The sequence below is a fragment of the Pteropus vampyrus genome, unplaced genomic scaffold (assembly GCF_000151845.1).
Source record: "Pteropus vampyrus isolate Shadow unplaced genomic scaffold, Pvam_2.0 Scaffold113, whole genome shotgun sequence".
Classification (NCBI taxonomy): Eukaryota; Metazoa; Chordata; class Mammalia; order Chiroptera; family Pteropodidae; genus Pteropus; species Pteropus vampyrus.
In genome coordinates, this window is record NW_011888894.1 from 3,593,848 (window position 1) to 3,618,173 (window position 24,326).

The 24,326-nt window shown below is 34.1% G+C and overlaps 1 protein-coding gene and 1 non-coding gene across 2 annotated transcripts in view; both read left to right on the plus strand.

The window, feature by feature from the left end:
- Positions 1–24,326, plus strand: part of PPP3R1 (protein phosphatase 3 regulatory subunit B, alpha) — a 57,755-nt gene that overhangs the window by 10,221 nt on the left and 23,208 nt on the right. Inside the window, exon 2 of the mRNA XM_011365601.2 lies at positions 20,679–20,718. Coding sequence (XP_011363903.1) covers positions 20,679–20,718 — 40 coding nt within the window. The remainder of the gene's footprint in view (positions 1–20,678; positions 20,719–24,326) is intronic.
- LOC111743439 lies at positions 4,474–4,592 on the plus strand. The gene has a single exon (XR_002781699.1). It is a non-coding gene; the product is annotated as a 5S ribosomal RNA (ribosomal RNA).

Consider the following 24,326-nt stretch of genomic DNA (forward strand, 5'->3'; position numbering starts at 1 on the left):
TGTTATTAGAGAGGAAAAACTGTCCTGCAAGTCTCGTAGCAGGTTTTTTCCTTAGGTCTCATTGTATTCTTCATGTTTCTTGCATACCAGAAAAAGCTCTCATTCCTTACTGTGGCACTTAAGTTCTTTTTTCACTTTTACTGAGAAATAATTGACATACATCAGTATAAGTTTAAGGCATAAAGCATGATGGTTTGATTACCACAGGTAGGTTCAGCTAACATCCATCATCTTTTAACTTTATATCATACAGCAGTGTTAAATATAGTTATCCTCTTGTACATTACATCCCAGGTACTTATTTATTTTATAACTGGAAGTTTGTATCTTTTGACCACCTTCCTCCAAGTCAGTTCTTGGAGGAAGGCCCTAGCTTACCAGAGGCTAGGCCTTATAGTAGTAAAAGAACATCTGCAGAATTTTATTTGGTACTCTGAACAATATTTTATTTGGTATTCTGATGGGATTATAGGCAGTGAAAATTATGTCTTGCTTCTGATGTTGTATTCTACCTCTTCCCTCACCAGTACATAGCTTTCAACCCATACTGTCAGCCACTTCACAAAACTATTTTCTGTACCTAGTTTACCATAACCAAAATTCTGCTTTCCTCCAAAGGATATCATCTGCGTTGCAGCCCCTTCGAGTGAAAGGAGGGTGTTCATTTTAAATTAGGGATGTGTGGGAATTGAGTTGGAAATTGGAAAACTTTTCCTGTAAAGGGCCAGATAAAAAGTATTTTAAACTTTGTGGGCCATATAGTCTCTGGCATTGTAGCTTGAAGTAGCTGTAGACAGACAATACATAAACAAACAAGCATAGCTGTGTTCCAGTAAAAATTGTAAACACAGGTGGCCAATTGTTTCTAAAAGTGCAAACAACAAGAGAAAAAAAGATAAATTGAACATCACCAAATTTAACATTTAAGCTTCAAAAGACACCAAGGAAATGAAGAAAGCCCACAGAATGGGAGAAAATTTTTGCAAATTAAAGCTCTGATAAGAGACTTCTATCCAGAATACATAAAGAATTCTTATGACTCAGTAACAAAGACACCCAACGAAAAAATGGGTAAAGGATCTGAGTAGACGTTTCTCCAGAGAAGATAAACATGTTCAATAACCACATGAAAATATGCTCAACATTATTAGTCATTAGGGAAATGCAAATCAAAACCACATGACATACCATTTCGTACCCACTAGCATGACTATAATCAAAAAGACCAGGTAAGTGTTGGTGAGGATTTGGAAAAATTGTAACCCTCATAACATTGCTGGTGGGAATGTCAATGTAGTTACTTTACAAAACAGTTCTCAAAATGTTAAAACATAGAGTTTGCACGTGACCTAGTAATTCCATTCCTAAGTAGTATGTACCCACATGAAACAAAATGAAAATTTGTGCATGAATGTTCATAGCATCATTATAAAAAATGAAAATGATCCAAATGTACATTAACTGGGGAACAGATAAATAAAATGTGGTGTATTCACATAAGGCAGTATTATTTGGCAATAAAAAGAGAAGTATTGATTCTTGCTACTACGTAGATGAACCTTGAAAGTATTTTGCTAAGTGAAAGAAGCCAGTTACAAAGAAACACACCCTGTATGATTCCATTTATATGTACTATCCAGAGACGGAAAATAGAGTGCTGGTTCTTTTGGAGGTGATGAAAATGCTCTAAATTTGATCGTTGTAATGGCTGCATAACTCTGTGAATGTACAAAAGACCATTGACTTGTATACTATAGATGGGTGAATTGTGTGGTATGTGAATTATCTCTCTCAATAAAGCTATTAAAAAAACCCATGCAAAGCTGTAGTAATCAAAACAGTATGGTATTGGTGTAGAAACAGACACATAGATTAATGGAACAGACTAGACAGCTCAGAAAGAAACCTCTGCAGATATGGTCACTCAATCTATGACAAACCAAGCATATACAGTGGGGAAAGGACAGTGACTTCAACACATGGCATTGGGAAAACTAGACAGCCACATGCGGAAGAATGAAACTGGACAACTATCTTATACCACCCACAAAAATCAACTCAAAGTGGAATAAAAACTTGAATGTAAGACCTAAAGCCATAAAACTAGAAGAAAACATAAGTAGTAAGCCCTTTGACATCAGTCTTGGCATTGATTTTTTTTGGATTTGACACAAAACCAAAGGCAACAAAAGCAATAACCAAATAAGATTACATCTGCACAGCAAAGGAAACCATCAGCGAAAACAAAGAGAAACCTAAATGGGAGAAAATATTTGCAAATTATCTGGTCAGAGACTAATATCTAAAATGAATAAAGAACTCATCTAACTCAATAGCAAAAAAAAATTTGGTTAGAAAATGGGCAGAGACTCTGAATAGATATATTGCCAAAGAAGACGTACAGGTGGCCAACAGATATATGAAAAGATGCTCAACATTACTAATCATCAGGGAAAGGCCAATTTAAACTACAGTGAGGTAACACCTCACAACTGTTAAAGTGGCTGTTAAAGACAAAAAACAAAAAAACCCCCAAAAAACCCAAAACGAGTGCCGGTGGGGATGTGGATAAAAGGAACCCTCATGCACTATTGGTGGTAGTGTAAATTGGTATAGCCACTGTGGAAAACAGTATGGCGTTTCCTCAGAAAATTGGAGATACCATCTGATTGAGCAATTCCAGTTCTGGGTATTTATCTGAAGGAAGTGAAAGCACTGACTCAAAAAGATAAAGGTCCCTCCCCCATATTCATTACAGCATTATTTACAATAAGATATGAAAGCAGCCTAAGTGTCTATTGATAGATGATGGATGGATGAAGAAAGTCTGTGTGTGTGTGTGTGTGAGAGAGAGAGAGGTTATTCAGCCATAAGAAGGAAGAAAATCTTGTTATTTGCAACAACATGGATAGTCCATGAGGGTATTGTGCTAAGTGAAATAAGTCAGATAGGGTAGGATAAATACTACATGATCTCACTTATATCTGGAATCTTAAAAAAAACAAAAACAAACCAAAAAACCCCCAAAACAACTCGTAGATGCAGAGAATAGATTGGCATTTGCCAGAGGCGGGTCATGGGGGTAGGCGAAATGGGTGAAGGGGGTCAAAAGGTACAAACATCAAATAAGTCATGAGGATGTAACATACAATATAGTGACTATAGTTCATGATACTGTATTGCATATTTGAAAGTTGCTAAGAGAGAAGAGGTTTTAAAAGTTCTCATCACAAGAAAATTGTATAGCTGTATGGTGACAGATGTTAACTGGAATTATTGTGACCATTTTGCAGTGCATACAGATATTGAGTCATTATGCTGTATACCTGAAACTGATAGAATGTTATATGTCAGTTATATCTCAATTAATAAAAAGATACATCACATACCAAAAAAACTCAAGAGGTGGTAGCCCTGATTTGGCCTGGGGCTATAGTTTGCTGACCTTCTAATAGCTCATATTACTTATTTATTTTTCTGCAGTCATTTTCTTCTGACTGTATCTTCCTTTATTTCTTCTCATTGCTGTCATCTAACATCTTTCTGGTTTACTCTAGTTCTTCATTCAGAATTTAAGTATTTGTGGCACATTTTCCCATTAGGTTCCACTATCATTTTAAGTCATTATAGGTACATCCTTGCTTTAGGGTTCATTGACGTTCTCCATTTTGCTAACATATGCTTGCTTTTTGCTCTAGTTATTTTCTGTGTCCATTGTCGAGACAGTCTCTTATTAGCATCCAGAACTGTTCCACTGCTAGGACTTAATTTCCTCTGTTTTGAGATTATTTTCTCAATTATAATTATGGATATGCTATATCTATAGAATTTTTTGTTTTGGGATTATGTGTGTTGTTAAAATACAGTACCAAATTCGTATTGCTCCTTTCAAGAAGTAGTTGTATAGTTTCCATGTAATAGTATTTTATATTTTCCATCCCTTTATTTCTTAACTGTTTCCACCTATCTCACCCTCTTATTGTCATGTTTCTGTGATTGTGACTACTGTTAGATACATAAACAATGCATTTTAAATTGCTTTGCCAGTGTGAGTTGGCAGTGACAAGCCATTTGAATTCGTGCTCTGAGATGGGAAAAAAATGATTTTCAGTAACTTATTGCTTCTCGTGTATAATGTAGAAAGGGTATGGCCATATGATATGTATGATACAGTAAGAATACTGTGGGAATTATATTGAGTTCAAATTTGGTCTTTACCACTACCAGCTGTGTGACCGACCGTATGTGAGCTGCTTAACCTTGACACCCCTATTTATCCAGAATATTGTTTGGAGGATAAATGAGATAATATATGTAAAGTCTCTAACAGAGTAACCAGCACGTAAATGTTATTTTAGATTTTTTTGGTATAGTAAACTTTCCTTTTTTCTATCCATGTTCATATTTGCAGAGTTAACTTTTAAAGAATACTTTCTAAATTCATCAGTTTTTACCTTTAAAAAATCCGTTAGAGTCTACGGCGATGCTACCCTGAACAAGCCCGATCCCGTCTGATCTCGGAAACTAAGCAGGGTTGGGCCTGGTTAGTACTTGGATGGGAGACCACCTAGGAAGACCAGGTACTGTAGGCGTAAAAAAATAAAAAAAAAATAAGGGATTGTAAGCTGACAAGGTCCTTGCAATCTGTGAGGTTAACCAAGGGTTGCCTCGCCTAAAAGAAAAAAAAAATCCATTAAAACTTGACAAAGTAAAAACATTTATTGTATTGCATGTTTAATTTGAACTAAAGTAGTTATTGAAATTTAAATTAGTACATTTAAAATGTCTGAAGGATTTTGGGACTTGTTTTTAATTTGAATTGTTTTTAATTTGAAGAAAAGCACTTTCATTATTAGAATAAAACCAGATAGAGCCAGCAGGTTTATGTATACATGTGTGTGTGTGTGTGTGTGTGTGTGTGTGTGTGTGTGTGTGTAATCTTAAAAAGATTTCTGCTTTGATAAAGCTTTTGTCATGTGTCTGTTGCTACTTGAGAGGTATCTTGTACCTTTGGGAATGAAATCTTAGTAAATCCTTGGCTTTTTAAATTATTTACAGTGTATTAAGCACATTGTAAGATATTCTTAACATTTTTTGGATAAATAATCTTTTAAGAGCTGTCTTAAATGTTGGGAGCCTTATTTCTGGAAAAAATTGTGGTTGGCATAAAGGAGATGATTAATTGGCAAATGGGTTATATATAAAGTTTATATACCAGTTGTTCGGGACTCATTCATTTTTTTCAAAGAAATAACAAAAAGGGATTTACCTAATAAAGATTTACAAAAGCATATTTCAGTGATAATTCAAAAATATTTATTAAGTATTTTCTATGTATCATGCAATGAAGAATAACTATGTAAAAAAAAAAACATGCTTTGCTATCATGGAGGTTTGCTATCATGGAAGGTCATCATAATGGGAAACTGATTCCATATCTGGAAACAGTGTCCCTTTGCATTTAAGTTAGGTCTTAGTTAAGATAGAATCTTGTCCTATCCATAGTCATAGTAGTAGTGTGACTACTTGGAGAATATTTTTCTCTGAGAAAGAGATCCTGAGTAATGTGGTCCATCTTTGTGTGCGCATTAAGGAAGTACTTACAACTTTATGTTACAATAAACTGGCAGAGCATTAAAAATATTTCATCTATTTTAAAGATAGTTTTGTAGGACTAGTGTTGGTAATTACTCTTAATATAGCAATCGGCATAACTTAAAGTTGTTAATGGTCAAATTAAAGTTACATCTTACTTTTAATATCACTTAATAAAGTCTGAACCTATCAGAAAAATGGGAGTAGTTATTGTCTCCTTTGCGACTCTTAACAACTTCCTACTTAAACTTTTTCTTTATATGACTTATAGAACCTATTTGAACACGAACCAAAGTAATATGTATATTTCCTATTATAAAAAACATAATATAGGTAATAATAAAGACACAATAGAATATCTGAACTATTAGAATAGGACATTATTCTACTGATTTCTTCCTATATTCAAATATTTGCTTTGTTTTTGGTTAATTAATTTTTTAAGTGTTAAGTTTTCTATTTTATATTTCATTTTTCATTTTTTTGAATACACTCTCCCTTGAGTAGAGAAGGTTACCATCTATATTATGTTGGTCATTTCCAAAATTGTGTCTCTAGTATGATCTTTCCCCTGAGCCCAGGTTCTATACTTGGCTGTATATGTCTGCCTGGATGTGCAGAGACCTAAAATTTCAAAATTATATGTTTGAGGGACCTCTGAGAATCTGCAGTGTTTATACTTGATTATGCTTAGCATATTGTAATGCACATGGATGGGCATTCCCCCCTCTCCTCACTAATGGTTCTGTAAAAGGATATAAATAGCAGGCCCTTGCCCTTTACATACAGAAAAATACCTCAGAATATTAATAAAGCAATATAAACATAAAAATTCAAATAGTAAAAGTTATATTCAAACAGCTTAGTAAGAGAATATTCAGGTTTGTTTGGAATTAATCATGGTGCAAAATGAGAGATGAATAATTATACTGCTTTAAAATTAAGAACTTCATTAAGTGATACTATTAACCATCCTCTACTAGAATGACCTGGGGCTCCTTGGCGAGAGAGCTGATTTCAGGACTGAGCAGGAAAGGTACGATATATGCTTGGAATGTCTTGTGTCAGAATATAATGAGGGCCCAAAGAATGATGGGGACGTGTTAAAAGGACATAGAAAACTGCCTGAAATGGAAGGACTTCCACTGGTCACATGTGGGACAATTTAAGCATCAAATTTGATAATGATGATAAAAGATTATAACCCATTAAAATCATGAGTCCACACTGAAATAAATATATATACAGAGGGTGGGGGGGAGGGGGAAGGTAGATGGGGCAAGAGGGGTCAAATATGTGGTGACAGAAAGAAATCTAACTATGGGAAGTGAACACAGTGTAAATATATATATGCCTTACTGCTAAAATGTGCAGTTGAAACATTGGATTTCGTTAACCACTGTCACTATTAAAAAAAATCAATTAATTAAAAAATCTCGTAAAAAATGGTGACCTTTATATGTCAAATATTTGTGATATTTTTCAATTTTTAAATGATTTCTATTGAACATTTGTATTAATGTTCACTTAATGTTTTCTGTTAGTGGATGTGTAGATCAGGTACAGATCATTTTTACATGTCTTGAAATATATAATCTTGTCACACACAAATATATAAAGTACTTATAAAATTGATTTTGTATCAGTTTTTAATGATAATGAGAGTATTTTAAATAAGATTATATTTGCATATGCATATTATATATGTATTATATATAAAAATAAATGGAGGAGAAAAGCCTTTCCCTACAAGAGAAAGCCAAATAAATGTTGAGGGAATGATGGAATTAGAAACTACCATATAGCAATTGTATCAGTTAACCAATTGCTCTGTAACAAATTGCCCATAAGTGTAGTAGCATAAAATGGCACATTTATTATTTTATAATTTTTATGGGCTTAGCTGGATTCTCTGCTTCATGAGTTGGAATCAAAAGACAAATTAAGTTAGCCTCGAGTCTGGGGTCTCATCAGAAGGTTTGATTGGGGAAGGATCTGTTTCCACACTCATTGGTTATTGGTGGCATTTAGTTCCTTGCGGGCTATTGGCTGGAGGCTACCCTCAGTTTCTTGCTCTGTGAGCTTCATTAAAGTGTGCAAACTGAGAAAGCTACAGAAAGAGACTTTGTTGGCAAGATAGAAGTCAGTCTTTTGAAACCTAATCATACGTGATTTCCCCTTAATATTGTCATATTCGGTTGCTTAAAAGCCAGTTATACTAGGGAGGGGAATTGATTATACAAGGATGTGAATACCAGGAGAATGGGGATCATCTTAGAGGCTGGCCATCTCCTGAGTCATCATAATGTAATTGACTCAGACAGAAATCATCAATGGATGTTAAAATGAGTGGTTATAAGTTTGAGGAGTAAATTGAATATTTACATAATCTAAAAATAACTTAAAACAAGATGCTTATTAAATAAAGTAACTTTACAATGGAAGAACCTTAACTAAGTGATCAAAGTTAACATTGCTGATATTGAGGAAAGTCAACATTATCTGCCTCCTGATATCTGGAAAGAACACATCTATGGTGTTTACCAGAAGGGTATATCTGAATCTAATCATGAGAAAGCAGGAATCTAATCATCAGGCAGACCTGTTGAGGGACAGTCTACAAAATAACTGGCCAGTATCCTTTAAAAAGTCACATGAAAGGCATAAACAGACTGAAGAATTGTTCCAATTTAAAGTACACTAAAGAGAGACATGACAGTTGAATACAATACATAATCCAGGATTTCTTTTTTGCTATAAAGAATGCTAGTGAGATATATCTATGTATTATAGAATAATATAGAATATTATTATAGAACCGTAACATAACTGTATCCATGGTCTACTGATTCTATTGTATTGGATTGTTTTTCACTGGTAAATTTCTCTTCAGATTCTTTAAATGTTGATTTTATTGGTAAAATTTAAATCAGATCTTTAAATTAGATCAGCAGTTTTCAGAGTGGTATATGGGTACCAGGGAGTTCCAACACCTTCTCATAGAATTCACAAGGTCAAAACTGTTCTCATAGTAGCATTAATTATTTGTTTTATTCACTGTGTTTACATTTGCACTGTTGGTGCAAAAGCAGTGGTTGGTAAAACTGCTGATAATTAAGTGTGAATTAAAACAGTGGCACCGTACTGGACCATTAGTCATTATATTTCTTCACTGCCATGCAGTTGAACACCAGTTTCACTTAAGACTATCCTTGGTAAAGCAGTAAGAAGTATTTTATTAAATCTAACCATTGTGTTCATGCCTCTTTAATATTCTTTGTGATGAAATGATATATGTACAAAGCCCCACTTCTGCATACTTAAGATGGTTGTTTTGAAGAAAAACAAGTACCTAGGTGATTTGCAAGCTGAACTAGCCGCCTTTTTTCATAGAACACCAAAACTGCTTGAGAACAACTGACAAAATCTGGTTATTCACACTTGACTATTTGGCAGACATATTCTCAAAAATGAACAGTGAACTTGTCACTTTAGTGAAAAACAACTGACATACATGAAACATGAATAAATAAAAAACCTCAGCAAATAGGAGATATAAAGAAGAATGGTAATTTTAGAACTGAAAAATATAACTGATACAGTGGCTCAGTGAGTGAGCTCATCAGCAGAATAGAGAAGACAGAAGAATCAGTAAACTGGCGGATAGAACAAAAGGAAAATACCCAATCTGAACAACAAAGGAAATAGATTGAAAAAATAATCCACAGAGCCTCCTCTAACTGTGGGACTATAAAAAAGACTTAACACTTGTATCATTGGATTCCCAGGAGAGGAAGAAAGAGAGCAAGGTTAAAATGTTCTTTAGGAAATAGTGGCTGAAAATTTCCCAAGTTTGACAAAAGATAAAAACCTACAGATTCAAGAAGCAGAGTGAACATTAAACACGGTAATCCCATGGAAATATACCAGGATACCTCAAAGTCAAGTTTATAAAAAGTACAAATAAACTGGCATAAGGGAAATGATACTTTATATAGATGAGAGAAATAGTTCAAATGATAGATTTTTCAAGTGCTGAAAGAAAAGAACTGTCAGCCTCAAACCCTATTTCATCCTCTGGAATGAAAAGGAAGTCAAGACAATCTCAGATGAAAGAAAATTACGAGAATATGTCACTAGAAGATTTACCTTAAAAGAATGGCTAAAGGAAGTTTTGAAAAAAAGGGAAATGAAAAAGGAATCTTGGAACATCAGGAAGGAGGAAAGAACAATACAAAGTATGAAAGTATGGGTAAATACAATAGACTTTCTCCTTTTGAGTTTTTTAAATTATGTTTGACAGTTAAGCAAAAATTACAATGTTGTTTGCTATGGTTCTTAAGGTACATAGAAGAAATATTTAAGACAGGTGTAAGTTGGTGAGGATAAAATGACAGTATTATGTGAAAAGTTAGGTATATATAATGTAGTACATAGAGCAACCACTAAGAAAGCTATACAAAGAGATAAACTTAAAAACACTAGATAAATCAAAATGAAATTTCCTGAAATGTTCAAGAAACCCACAGGAAAGCAGGATAAAGAGAACAAACAGAAAACAAAAAGTAAAATGGCACAGTAAGTCCTAATATACACTCACAATTACATTAAGTATAAATGGTCTGAATATACCAATTAAAATACCGATATTGGCAGCAGATTAAAAACATGACCCACCTTCGTGATGTCTACAAGAAACTACAAACACAATATAGGCAGATTGAAAGTAAAAGGAAGATGTATCATGCAAACATTAATCCTAAGAAAGCAGGAATGAATATATTAATATCAGATAAAGTAGATGTCAGGGCAAAGAAAATTGCCAGACAGCGAATGCCCATTATGTAATGATGAAAGGATAAATCTACCAAGAAGACATAGTAATCTTAAAGGTGTTTGTGTCAAAGCTGCAAAATGTATGAAGCAAAACACGGATGGAACTGAATAGAGAAATAGGCAAGTCCAGAATTATAGTTGGAGACTTTAGTACTTGTTTCTCAACAAGTGGCAGAACAACTAAGCAGAAAATCAGCAAGGATATAGAAGCACTCAATAACACAATTAACCAATAGTATATATTAACATTTTTAGGACTTCATTAAACAACTGGAATATATCACCTTTTCAAGTGTCTACAGAACATATACGAATAGGCTACATACTGGGCCATAAAAACAAACCTCAACAAATTGAAAACAGTTGAAATACTCAGAATGTATTCTCTGACCACAGTGGAATAAACGTGAAGTCAGTAACAAATATAACTGGAAAATTTCTGAACACAAACTAAATAGCACACCTCTAAATTCATGGGTCAAAGAGGAAGAAGTCTCAAGGGCAATAAATATTTTGAACTGAATGAAAATAAGAATACAACCTATTGAAATTTGTGAGACATAGCTAAAGAAGTGCTGATAGGGAGATGACGTTAGGAAAGAGACAAAAGTGTTTGGTAATCTAAACTTCTACTTCAAGAACCTTAAAAAAATAAAATTTACCCAAAGCATGGAGAAGGAAGGAAATAAAGATGAAAGCAGGAATCAGTAACATTGAAAACAGTACATCAGTGGAGAAAATCAATGAAATTAAGAGCCGGTTCTTCAGAAAGTCAGTGAGTTGACACATCTCTAGCAAGACAGAAGAAATAAGAAATTACCATTATTGGGAATGAAATGGAGGGTATCAACATAGACAGACCCTGCAGACATGGAAAAAAGGGAATACTATGAACAATTCTGTACTCATAAATTATACAGAAAATTTTCAAAGACTACTTACTTGAAAAATATGAACTACCATATCTTACCCAGTATGAAATAGATAATTTGAATAGCTCCATTGCCTTGCTAGCAAAAATTTTAAAAAGACAGTACAGTGTAGATGCAGAAATCCTTAACAAAACATAAACATAGAATTAAACAATCTGTTAAAAAAAAAATACTGTATACCATGACCAAGCATTATTCTTTGCAAGGATGAAGGGCTGGTTCACTATTTGAAATTCAATTAATATAAATAATCTGCTATATTAATATGCTAAAGAAGAACAATCACATGATCACATCAGTTGATGGAGAAAAAGCGCTTGATAAAATTCAAAACCCACTCATTAAAAAAACAACAATAGATATACAGAAAAAAACTAGCCCAGTTGGATAAGGAACATCTATAAAAACCTACAGCTAACTTAATGGGAAGAACTTTCTCCATAAAATCAGTAACAAGGCAAAGATAATCTGCTCTCAACACTTTTCCAACACAGTGCTGAAAGTTATAGCAGTGCAATAAGGCAAGAAAAGAATGTGAAAGGTATACAGGTTGGAAAAGAAGAAAAATTGTTCCCGTTTTTTAGATGACATCATTGTCTACATAGAACATCCTGAGAAAGGTACAGAAAAAATTAGAACTAATCAATGAGTCCAATAAGATTGCAGAATACAGGGTAGACATAAAAATTATGGTTAATATTAGGTAATAGAGAAAAAATAGGATTGGTTAGATTAGGCGTTACTTAAAAGGAGGTAAGTTTTAAACTGTAAAATTGAGTGATAGGTATCATTATATCAGGCCTCATTAAGCAATAAGATCTTTAAAATAGCATATTATATATCTTCAAACATTTGCTAGGTGAATTCAAGCAAGAGTATAATTTTGATAGCATTTATCAGGCTAGAAATGTTTAGGTTTTTCCCTAAAATCATTTGACAAACACAGATATGTTTTTTACTTCTGTTGGAAAACTAGTCACTGTTTAACAGGGATATACTATCTTGATGAATATTCCCATCATGTGATAGCATTATAACTAATTTTTATAGGGAATTCACGAAATCCCTCGTGCCAAATTGGTTGCTATAACTTAGGCCATGTTTGATTTATATTGCCAACAGCTTATACTTGTGAGATTTATTGCCTTTTCCTTATACTGTTGTACTGGCCTACAAAAGAAAATAATAAAAAATTAAGCATACACTGGGAAACTTTTTGTCTCTTGGACCAACAGATTGCTTTTAAGGAGTTTCTTGACATTCTTTTTTCTCTCTCCATTTCTCCCCTTCTTCCTTCCATATTGAAATGTCTAGCATCTTTATTAGTAGTCAAAAAATCTAATACAGCTAGAACGGCCTCTTAAACTCACCTAGTCTTTCTTATTTCCTCCATGGAGAAGTGAGTACCTAGAGGGAAGGGTACTTGTGGACTCACAGTTTGATAAAGACTTGTCCTTTAAAGGTAGGGTCCCCAACCCTAACAAGTTGGTACCTGTTTGTGGCCTGTTAGGAACCGGGCCTCAACAGCAGGAAGTGAGTGGCGGGCTTAAAGGGAAGCTTCATCTGTATTTGCAGCCACTCCCCAGCGCTAGCATCACTGCCTCAGCTCCACTTCAGATCATTAGGTATTAGATTCTCATTGGAGCACTGGTCCCTGGCGCCAAAAAGGTCGGAGACTGCTGCCTTTTAAGGCTACTGATAATAGCCATTTTTTTTTTTAATCTCCTTCTCCTTTCCTTGATCTTTGCATTTCTTTTCCCCCAAATTCACCTATTCACAGTTTCATACTCTGTTTCATACTTTTAAGTATAAGGAATATCTGTTTGAGAATAGTTATTAAGATGGTCAGTGATTTTACTCTAGGAAAAAAATTGATTTCGCTATAATTGCGTTAATTGTGGGAAGTGAGCAAGCTTTATCAACAGGTAAAGCCATTGGGATCTCTTAAGTCCGTATTGTTCAGTGTTTTAAAGTTTTTATTATATGATTACTGGTTTGGTACACATTAAATCAGGAATAGGAAAATGTTTTCTAAAGAAATTTTCTGGCAAAGCAATGAGGAAAATATTTTTGGATCTCTTATCTCATTTTGTTTAGAGTTACTTTGATCTTAGAGTGTCAAGATGTGAGAATAAATATGAATTTTATAGCATACTGTAAAGTTTAGAATATTTTCAAAGGGCATGCTGTCAGAATATTTAGATATTTGTCTTTGCTGAGTAGACTTTAAGAGGGGACAACATTGTCTTATTTGGTTATAGGCTCTCCTTGTGAACTGTAAATATTACTTCATTGTTAGAGTACTGCTTGCTTATTTAAAGTATATGTAGACCCAAATGCTTAAATAGGTACTTGTTATGAAAAATGAGTGTCAAGGAAAGTGAAAATCTAAAAGTTCTTTACTGGACTTTTAAGAATTTATTGTGTCTGCTAGTGTGTCCTTAATCTAGCCACATTCTTTAACACATTGATGTTTAAAATGCCACTTAAACCAAGTTCCTTAAGTCTGTATACATTTTTATATGCACCTATAAACTTCTTAGGACATTAAATCTGGCAAAGCATATCAAGATAATATGATAATTGCTGCCTTCGTGGAGTTTAAAATTTAAAGGAACTAAGTAAGGAATGAAAAAATTATAAGGGTCACAATTACTCCACTTTCTGGTTTCTCTTGATACTACAAGATTAATCTAAAAAATATGTAATTTGCTACCTTGAAATGCATATATATCTTGTAAAAATAATCATGTTTTTGAATTAATAGTATGACAGGAAACTACAGTATTTTAAAGAAAGTGATGAGATTTTTATCTTAACTAAAGACTTGTGTGTTATAAAGCAATTCTGTTGTACCTGAGACTTGCTATCAAGTTTTAAAAATCAAAGTTATTGAGATATAACTTAAATATAGTAAAATTAACCAGTTTTAAGTGTACAACTAATGTGTCTTGACAAATATATGTATATAACTTGAAAAGCAGTACCATAATTAAGATGTAGAACATTTGTGACCCTAAAATGTTACCTGGTACTCCTTTGCATTCTGCTGCACCCCCACTCCTGGCAACTGGTGATATTTCATTAACTGTAGTTTGCCTTTTCTAGCTTATATAAATGCAGTCATGTAGTGTGTAACCTTTCATATCTGGTCTTTTCACCTAGCGTATTGCTTTGAGATTCATTTATGTTGTATGAGTAGTCTTCTCTATTCATTACTGAGTAGCACTCCATGTCTGGATACACTACAGTTTGTTTATCCATTTGACAGTTGATGGACATTTAGAATGTTTCTTTTTTGGGCTGTTAACAGTAAAGCTTCTCTATGTATAGAAATCTTTGTGTGGACATATTTTCATTTCTGAATGTTATGTTAATATTAAGAATCCACCAAACTTTTTTCCAAAATGCCTGTACCATTTTGAGTTCCCACTAGCAATATATAAAAATTTCAGGTGCTCCACATCTTCACCAACACTTGGTATGTCAGTGTTTTAATTTTAGCCACATATACGTCTGGGTGTTAGTTTTCTATTGCTGTGTAAGAAATTACCATAAACATAGTGGCTTATAAACAGCACCTATTATTTCATAGTTCTACAGGTCAGAGTTCAGCACGGGTTCCCTTCAGGGTGTTACCAAGCTGAAATCCAGGTGTCAGCCAGACTGAATTCTCATCTGGAGATTCTGATTAAGATTCTGTTGCCAAGCTCTTTTTGATGGCAGAATTCAGTTTTGTTGCTTTTGTAGGATTGAGGTCTTTGTTTCCTTGTTCACTGTTAGCTGGAGGCCACACTCAGCTGCTCCTAGAAGACTGCGTGCATTGAGTGGCACATGGTCCACTCCATCTCCTTTATGTTGAATTCTTCTAGTGCTTTGCATCTCTGACTTCTCTCACAAAAGACTCTTGTGATTACAGCAGACCTACCTGAATAATCATAGTCAACTGATTTGGAACCTTAAGGACATATACAAAATCCCTTTGCAGCAGTACCTAGGTTATTGTTTGACTACCTGGGAGATATGTACCAGAGGCCGGACGTTTCAGAGGGCTATCTTAGAATTCTGCCCAGCACATAACTCTTTATTTGTTCTACGTTTTCAGCAACACCTCACATTAGGTTTAAAATTTTAGCCATGGTATCTCATTGTAGTTTAACTTGGATTTCTGTAATGTCTAATGATATGAAACATTTTTCATATATATCTGTGTCTATTCAGATCTTTCTTTTTTTTCATATTGATAATCATTTGTTTTAGCATCATTTGTTGCAAAGATTTTTTTCCCCATTGAATTACTTGGACATCTTTGTCAAAAATAATTTAGCTCTGTGTGTGTGTGTGTGTGTGTGTGTGTCTGTGTGTGTGTGTGTGTGTGTGTGTGTGTGTGTGTAAGAGAGAGGAGGAAGGGAGGAGAGAAGAGGAGAATAATTTAAGTCAGACAGTGTAAGTCTTTCAACGTTTTTCAGATTTTTGGCTACTTAGGTCCTTTGCATTTCATGTAGGTTTTAGAATTGGTTTATTGATTTTGATTGGGATTGTTTTCTATCTGTAGATCAGTAGGGGGAGAATTGCCATCTTAACTAGTCTTCTGATCTACGAACATGATATAGCTAGTTTTTTAGATCATCTTTAATTTCTCTCAGCTGTGTTACATAGTCTTCACTGTACAGTCTTTGCACATATTTTACAAACTTTACCATTTTGTATTTTTGATAATTTTCCGAATGGAAGGTTTTTTAATTTCCTTTTCTAGAATTGCTTTTAGAATGTAGACATACATTTGTTTTTTGTATATTGGTCTTGTATCCTGTGGCCTTGCTTCATTCATTAGTTCTCATAGCTTTTTTGTAGTTTGTTTAGATTTGTATATATACACAGTCATGTCACCAGCAAGTAAAGGCGGTTTAACTTCCTCTTTCCAATTATGTGCCTTTTATTTCTTCTGTTTTGCCTTAGTCTACTGGTGCAGATATCTTTATCTTGTTCCTGATCTTAGAAGGCATTCAGTCTTTCACCATATTAAGTATGATGTTAGCTGCAGGCTTGTTGTAGATAGCTTTTATAGATTGAGGATGATCTTTAGTTTGTTGAATTATTCTTATTTTATCTTGATGCATGTTGAAATTTGTCACATACTCTTACTGTATCTGTTAAGATGACCATATGTTTTTCTTTTTTAGTAAGTATAGTGAATCATATTGATTTTGCATATTAAACCAGCCTTGTGTTGCTGGGATAATTAATCCTCAGCTAGTTATGATGTTTTAGTCTTTAAAAATTTTCTAGATTTGCTCAGATATTTTTAAGGAATTTTGCATTCATGGTCATGAAGCATTGTTGGAGTATAATTTTCTTTTTTGTGCTGTCATCTGATTTTGGTACCAGGGTAATGCTGCCCTCATAAAATAAGTTAAGAACTATTCTCTCCCCTTTTGTTTTCTGAAGGGATTTGTGTAGGATTAGCATGGTTTTGGACTGCAAATATATGACAGAAATGATCCCAGGTCTTTGTGGGAAGGTTTTTAACTCAAATTCAGTTTAACAGCTATAGAGGTGTTCAACTTTCCCTTTTTTTCTTGAGTCAATTATGGTAGAATCTATCTTTCAAGAAACTTGTCCATTTCTTCTAAGTTACAAAATTTATTTTTCTTTTAAGTTTTTGGTTTTATTGATTTATCTTTCTGTTTGTCCTTTTTCTCCCCTTGCTTTGGGTTTAAAAGACTACTTACCTGCATCTCATAAATTCTGATAGGTTCTGTTTTCACTCAGTTCAAAATATTTTCTGATTTCTTATCATTTCCTCTGTGACTTAGGGTTACTAGAATTGTGTTGTTTGATGTCCAAATACTTGGGTATTTCCAAATATCTTTCTAGTTTAATTTCATTGTAATAAGAAAATTTATTCTGTGTGATTTCAAACCTTTTAAGTTTATCCATACTTTTTTGGGGGGGGAGGCGGGGATTGTGAAGGAATGGACACTGTATTTCTGAGAAAGAGGCAGATAGTGAAGGAAATAGACTTGGCTAGGTATGCACTTTATGTAAAACATTCCCCAAATTGGAATCCCATACACAGAGCGACACACATCCACTCAGACCCCTCCCTCACACACCCCGCTAACTCACTCCAGCCCCAATACAATCAGTAGGCATGAATGAAGGCGAAAGCCAGTTCCTCCTCCATTTCCTCCTCACCCCTCCATCTGGAGGAATGAGACTTTGTGATTCCCGGACTTGCTGGGGAGGATGGAAGCCTAGTCTGTTCTGGGGCTGGCAGCATGGTGATTCATTGCGCTACCCCTTTCTTTTCTTATTGAGACTTTTTTCGAGGCTCAGAAAAATGTCTTTTTAGCGTTTCGTATGATTTGGAAAATAATCTTCTGTTCTGGGACGTGTTGGTTGGTAGTGTGTTAGGATCTTTCTTTGCTGAATTTTTTTGATCTCCTTGTTTTCTTTCAGTTACTGTGAGAGAAATGTTAAAATCTCACATGATTGCCTTTTCCTTTCAGCTCTCTGTCTGCTTTAGTTTATTTTGAAGCCCTGCTATTTTTTATATGTATATATGACTTCTGGGACTCAATTACTATGTTTGTGTGTGGTTTTCCCTTACAATCCATACAATTCTGGGACACCAGCTGGATGTCCTACAATTCAACTCAATTCTGACACTATCTATCCAGAGATAGCACCAGATTCCACAGGTTAAGGGCTCCTCAGTCCTACAGTACTACCCCGCCCCCGCCCCCCATGCCAATTGCAAGTCCAGGTTGTCACCTGGAGTTGTAGATGTTCAACTGGCTATAGATTGGAGGTTCCAGGGACATCCTCCTTGGGTTTGATTAATTTGCTAGAGCGACTCAGAACTGAGAAACATTTTACTTAACTAGATAACTGGTTTATTATAAAAGATGTAACTCAGGAACAGCCAGATGGAAGAGACACTTAGGCCAAGTTACAATGTATGAGGAGCTTCCATGCCCTCTCTAGGCTTTCCACTTTCCCTTCATTTCCACGTGTTCACCAACCCAGAAGTTCTTAGAACCCTGTCCTTTTGGGTTTTTATGGAGGCTTCATTACATAGGCATAATTGATTAAATCATTGGCTATAGGTGATTGATTCAACCTCTAGCTCTTCATGTTCTTTTAAATAACATTGTAATGTTTCTCTCATAGTGTAAGATCTTGACACTCTACATCCATTTTTCTGTCTCACATTTGTGCTGCTGTTGTCATATAGAATCTACACATTATATATATTTCATAAAAAAATACATTGTTACTATGTGTTAAATAGTTATTTTTAAAGACCTTTAAAAATGAGAAAAATGTCTTATATATTTACCTACATATTTATCATTTCTGGTAATCTTCATTCTTTGATCTAGATCCAAATTTTCATCTAGTATCATTTTTCTGCCTGAAGAATTTATTTTGACCTTTCTTGTAGTGCATATGTACTGGAGCTTAATTCTCTTAGTTTTTAGTTACCTGGAAAAAGCATTTTGCCTTAATATTTGAAAGATATTTTTGCTGGGTATAAAATTAGACAGGTTGAGGTTGAAATAACCTTTTTGCTATATGGATTCTAAGCACAGGAAAGAGATGAGGCATTTGGTGTTGGTGGAGAATGGTCCTTGGATCTTACTGGATGCCGGCTAGCAGGGAGTGGTATAAGTAGAGGTTGGATTGTATGCTTTATAAACTGTTGATAACACTGTAAAGGTCTGTGGGCTGGAAAAACACGGACCTGGTTTCAGAGTCCTCCCTGAAATTACCATATAACCCTTTTGCCCTCACTTGTAATACAATTATATTAATCATTAAAAAATTCATAATGATAATTCAAAGAGTATCATTATAATCTTTCTTTAGAGCCTTGCAAGAAACATACTTAATTTTAAGTTAGAATAGAATAAGGTTTTTTAAAAGTGTATTTTAAAAATTTAGGCATGAATATATAAGATGGTAAAAGTTAGGAATCATGATAAGACTCTTATGATCAATTAAAGGTGCAAAATAAGCAGAACTCCATCTCTGCTCATCAGTAATTCCAAGTTTTATTAATGTTTGCTATTCTATCTTTAATTTATATTTGATATTTAAAGTGACCTAGAGTTAAATAGAGTTAAATAACCAGTTCTGGGAAATTGCAGTTATCTGCTATAATTTTCAAAGATAAGACTCTTGACAACATAATAAGAGCTGAAGATGCTAACTTACTGATAAACCTTTCTTAGACCTTAAGTTTACATAGAATAAGAGATACTTTAGGAATTTAAAAGCTAGTCAGCCAGACTAAAATGATTTTTCAGGTGTATTCAATAACTTCCTAGGATGTAAAAAGTATATTCAAATATTTAATGTTAGTCCTTTTATACACTAATTGTCAAGATTAGATAAATGGAGTATAGGATGCATGGTACTCAATTTTATCACTGAACTTTAAAAACTCAGTTTACATTATTTTAAATTCCATGGACTTTTTAAAAGATCTTCATGATTTTTATCTCATATGAGTCTGTTATACTTGGGATTTTGACTGTTTTAGATTTAAAACTAATCCTGGTTCCATTACTCATCAAACAGTGTGATCTTCTACTAGGTACTTGACCTCCCTGGGCTGAGTTATCAGGATTCGTTAAATATAACATTGGTCCAGGTCTTTAGTTTCCTAGAGCATTTTTTTTCCTTAAATAAATTTCATATGGAATCTTGATATACAAAACAGTTGGTTTTATATTTTTTATAAATTAGGAGTTCAGATATATTAACTTAGAGTCTATCCATGAGATAAGACTTCCCATGAAAAGAAAAATTTGAATTGGCTGTCTGACATTAGACCCACCTCCCTATTAATATTTTTCTTATTTCAGTTGTACAACATATAGAAAATTATGTTACAGTGCAAGCCTAAATGGTAACAGGTTTTTGCTTTGCAGTTTCAGGAAACTCTTCAATTAGGGAAGGCAGGAGAAGCTCTATTATGAACTCTACTCCAAAATGAGTTCAAGACACATTAGAGCATTGACAGTCACTAGTATATAACATGTTTAGGGTATTAAAAACATTTAAAATAAATTTTAATCAAATATTTGTGTAAGTCTTAAGTGGCAGAGACACAGCTCAGGCCTGTTCAATTCAAGAGCTCTATCATATTGCATAATTTTTTCTTATCAAAAATAAATTTGTAGATCTAGATATATTAGTTTATGGCTTATTTCCCTGTGTTTTATGACTCAAAATATATAAAGTTAACCTTTTATAGAAAATTGTGCCAATTTTGTGACTAACAACTGTTATTTTTCTCTCCAGGGAAATGAGGCAAGTTATCCTTTGGAAATGTGCTCACACTGTAAGTCAAATATTCTTGTTATCAAGAATTTCTTTTATTTACATACCTCTGTATATGTATGCACATATATCATACACTCTATATATAGCAAAAGTAGCCCTTAACTGTTTAAAATGAGTAGTGAATTTAACTTACAGTCAGTCTTAAGTTATCAGAATCGAGAAATATTTTTTCTAGACCCGTTTATTATTACTGTCTGCAGTATGCTATATTTACAAATCAGACCTCAAATCTCAGTGGCTTAACCTAACTGTTAACTTATTTATCTTGTGGTTATATAAAATAAAGTACTTATTGAAGGCAAAATTTTGGTAGACCAAGTAGCTATTGCAAAAGATCTTTCTGGGGAGGATGAGGTATGTAAGAAGTGAGGGTGGGCTGGATATTTCTGACTGTACTGGAGAAGGTAAAAATGAAAAATGACAGTCTTAGAAATTCTTGACTCAAGGATCAGTCAGAGGACCAAGGAGCTTAATAAAAATCATAGGGTCTATTGTATGGAGGGACAATGACTGGGATAGAGGGAGATCCTGAGAATTGGAATGAGGACATTTGGTAAATTTAGATACCATCGTGAGGTCCCAGAACTCCCATGCCATTCTGAACTTCCTTGCTCTTTCCACCTCTATTTGATGAAGTTTGTCCTGCTTTGCAGTGAGGTGCCACTTCCTTTTTGTTATATTAAAACCATTTTCCCAGTTGCTCATTATGTTTCATTAATCTCCTTTCTTTTCCCAAAACACTTGTCAATTTCTTTTATTCTCCTCAACGTCTTTGCTTGCTTATGAGCTCTGGGTAGAATGCTCTTGTATCACCTATTTCAACTCAGCATAAACATCACCTTTTCCGAGATGTTTTCTGTTTCTCTCTGCTCTCCTCAGACTCTCTCTACTATGGGTAGTACCCTGTTTATTCCTTATAGCAGTTACTATAAGCTGAAATTACTTGTTTATTAATCCATTTAATTTTCAATTTTGTAACTTTTATGGTTTTTTAAATAGTGATACTCTATGACCAATTACCCATAATTCTGCCATCCTAACTACCATTTACATTTTATTCTACAATTTCTTCCCAGGCTTTCCTTTATTAATTTCTTATGTAATTATCAGATGTAGGTGTTTGTTTCTATTTTAACCATAAAGATTAAATGTTGCATCCAGCATATTGTTAGAATTGTAACGAAAACCAGACCTAATTATATGACTCCATATATGACTGCCTGTTGGCAGTTTCTGTTAAAGTTTTATTGGAATGCAGTCATGCCCATTTGTTTACATGTGGCTGTTTTCGGGCTACAATGACAGAGTTCAGTAGTTGCAACAGAGACTGTATGGTCCACAAAGCCTAAAATATAGACAGGCTATCTGGCCTCTTACAGAGTAAGTTTGCTGAACCCTGTTATAGACTGTAGTGGTCTTCTGGATTTGATAACTACCATTTCTATCACTGCCTAAACTATCTCTTAAATATGGTCAAGGTAGAGTAGTTACAGACTAGTGCTCTGGGTATTAACTAGATTCATAATTCTTGTCTCTGGCAAAGTTAATGTGTCAGTTTTATAATTTTTTTTTTTTAAGAATTGAAAGGGTTCTTTTCAAAATTATGCTCTGCCACTTATTATTCAGTTTGACTGTGTGACAGATTTATTCTTCCAGTTGCTAGTGGACACAAAGAAATTTAGAAGTCTAATTAGCTAGGCTTTAGGCTATAAACAGAGTTGAGATTAGTTCATAGCAGTATAACTCTGATAGGAAGAGGTATTAGGAAGTTCGTTTTTGTTTCTAGGTCAAGAACAGAGGTCCTAAGGGGACAGTACTTCTCAGGTTCTTATCTTCTGCTCTTCCTGTAAATCTGGGACTGAGGGTCATTTACCTGGTTGTAAAGGAAAATATACCAGGGCAAAGGCAAGATGGATGTTCCGTTCTGTACATTCAGGATGGCAAAAGCCAAGTTTTTAAAAAAATGTCTGGTTAAGTATTTGAAATAGATGTCATACACTATTAAAGCTGTTCCTTTCAGTTTTATCCTCAGAAATTAAGACTTTATTTATGTTTTCATGAAACTGTTTGAGCCTTGTCAGGAAAGGTTCGTACTTGTCAGTGATTGTTCAACCAGCTGTGAATCTATCTAAATTCTTCTGTTATCCAGTACGTGGATTTTTTTTCTCTGTTCCCTACTGGGTTCACTAGAATAAAATGTATTTTTATCATATTTTATACATGATTTAGATTGATTTTCCCAAAATGAACTTGTTCACATTAAAACCACCACTTCCCCCCCCCCAACCCCAAAATAAAACAAATTTTTTTTCTCATTTACAAACCTCTTCATTATTGAAAGAGCTTAGCGTTATCTATAAACAGCTACCATCATATATAAAAATATTAAAACCAATCCTTGAAGCATGTCACTATTTATACTTACCTGCTCTGGTTAAATCTTGTCCTTCTCATCCCTTCAAGACCCAGCTCAATTCTGTGTTCTCTCTGAGGCCTTATATAATTGTCCCAGCTTTTAGTGGTCTTCTTAGCTCTCAGGTAGCTACTGTCTGTTTTGTTCTTTTAGCATTTAAATTGTGCCACTTTTTAAAAAGGTAAATAAGATTCTAAATCATATGCTGTAAGGTACTTTCTTTGGCCCTGTGACACAGATAAGTTCCCAAAACATGCTAACGGTCTAGCTACTGAGAAAAAGAGAAATGCATAAATTATTATGGTGGACTTGTAAACCGGTATGAAAAAGAAAAACAGTTTCCAAGGATGGAAAACTACTCTTGGTTAAGGAAATTAAGAAAAGCTTCATGGAAGGCGTGACTTTTGAAAATTGTTTTTTAAAAGCTATGTAAAATTTCAATGCTGTTTAATTCTTTTACCTTTCTGGTCATTTGTGTCTCATTCTCTTTAAATTCCATTCACATCTTCAGCATTTAATCTAAACACACTTCATAACCCTTTCCAGTATCCTGCTTTTAATCCATAATTTTTCTCCTAAGTCTCAAGAAAACTGAGAACATTTTAAGTATGAACCCCATTTTCTTCTCACCTCCCCCCCATGCCATGCCGTACACACAAACTTTCCCAATCCTGTATTCATGCTTAACTAACTCCTTGAGTGTCAGAGTTTGAGTTATACTTCTCTTCTTCTAGGTCAGCCTCTTCACTGTACTTTTAATCTCATTCTCTCTCATCTCCAGGACCATATTTTGTTAGTTTCTCTCTCTTTCTCAGCTTCCTATGTTCTCTTATGTCTTGAGCTTCTCCATATCTCTTCAGTTTATAAACATAATCAACTCCTCTTTTATCCTGATCTTTTATGCACCTCCCAGTTTTTCTCCATTCTTTCTCATATTTGAGCTTCTCAGAAGAAGAACATATACAGTTATCTCCATTTCCTTATTTCTGCTAATTTTTTGGTCTTCTGCAATCTGGCTTTCATCCCCTACTACTCTACTGAAACCGTTATTATTATTAAGACCATCTTTATTATATTGACACATTGCTTAATTGCCAAATCTCATGGATTCAAAAGACCTGTAAAATCATTTGTGACATTGTGGAAATTTGAGCACTGATTAATATCAAGGAACTAATTATTAATAATTTTAG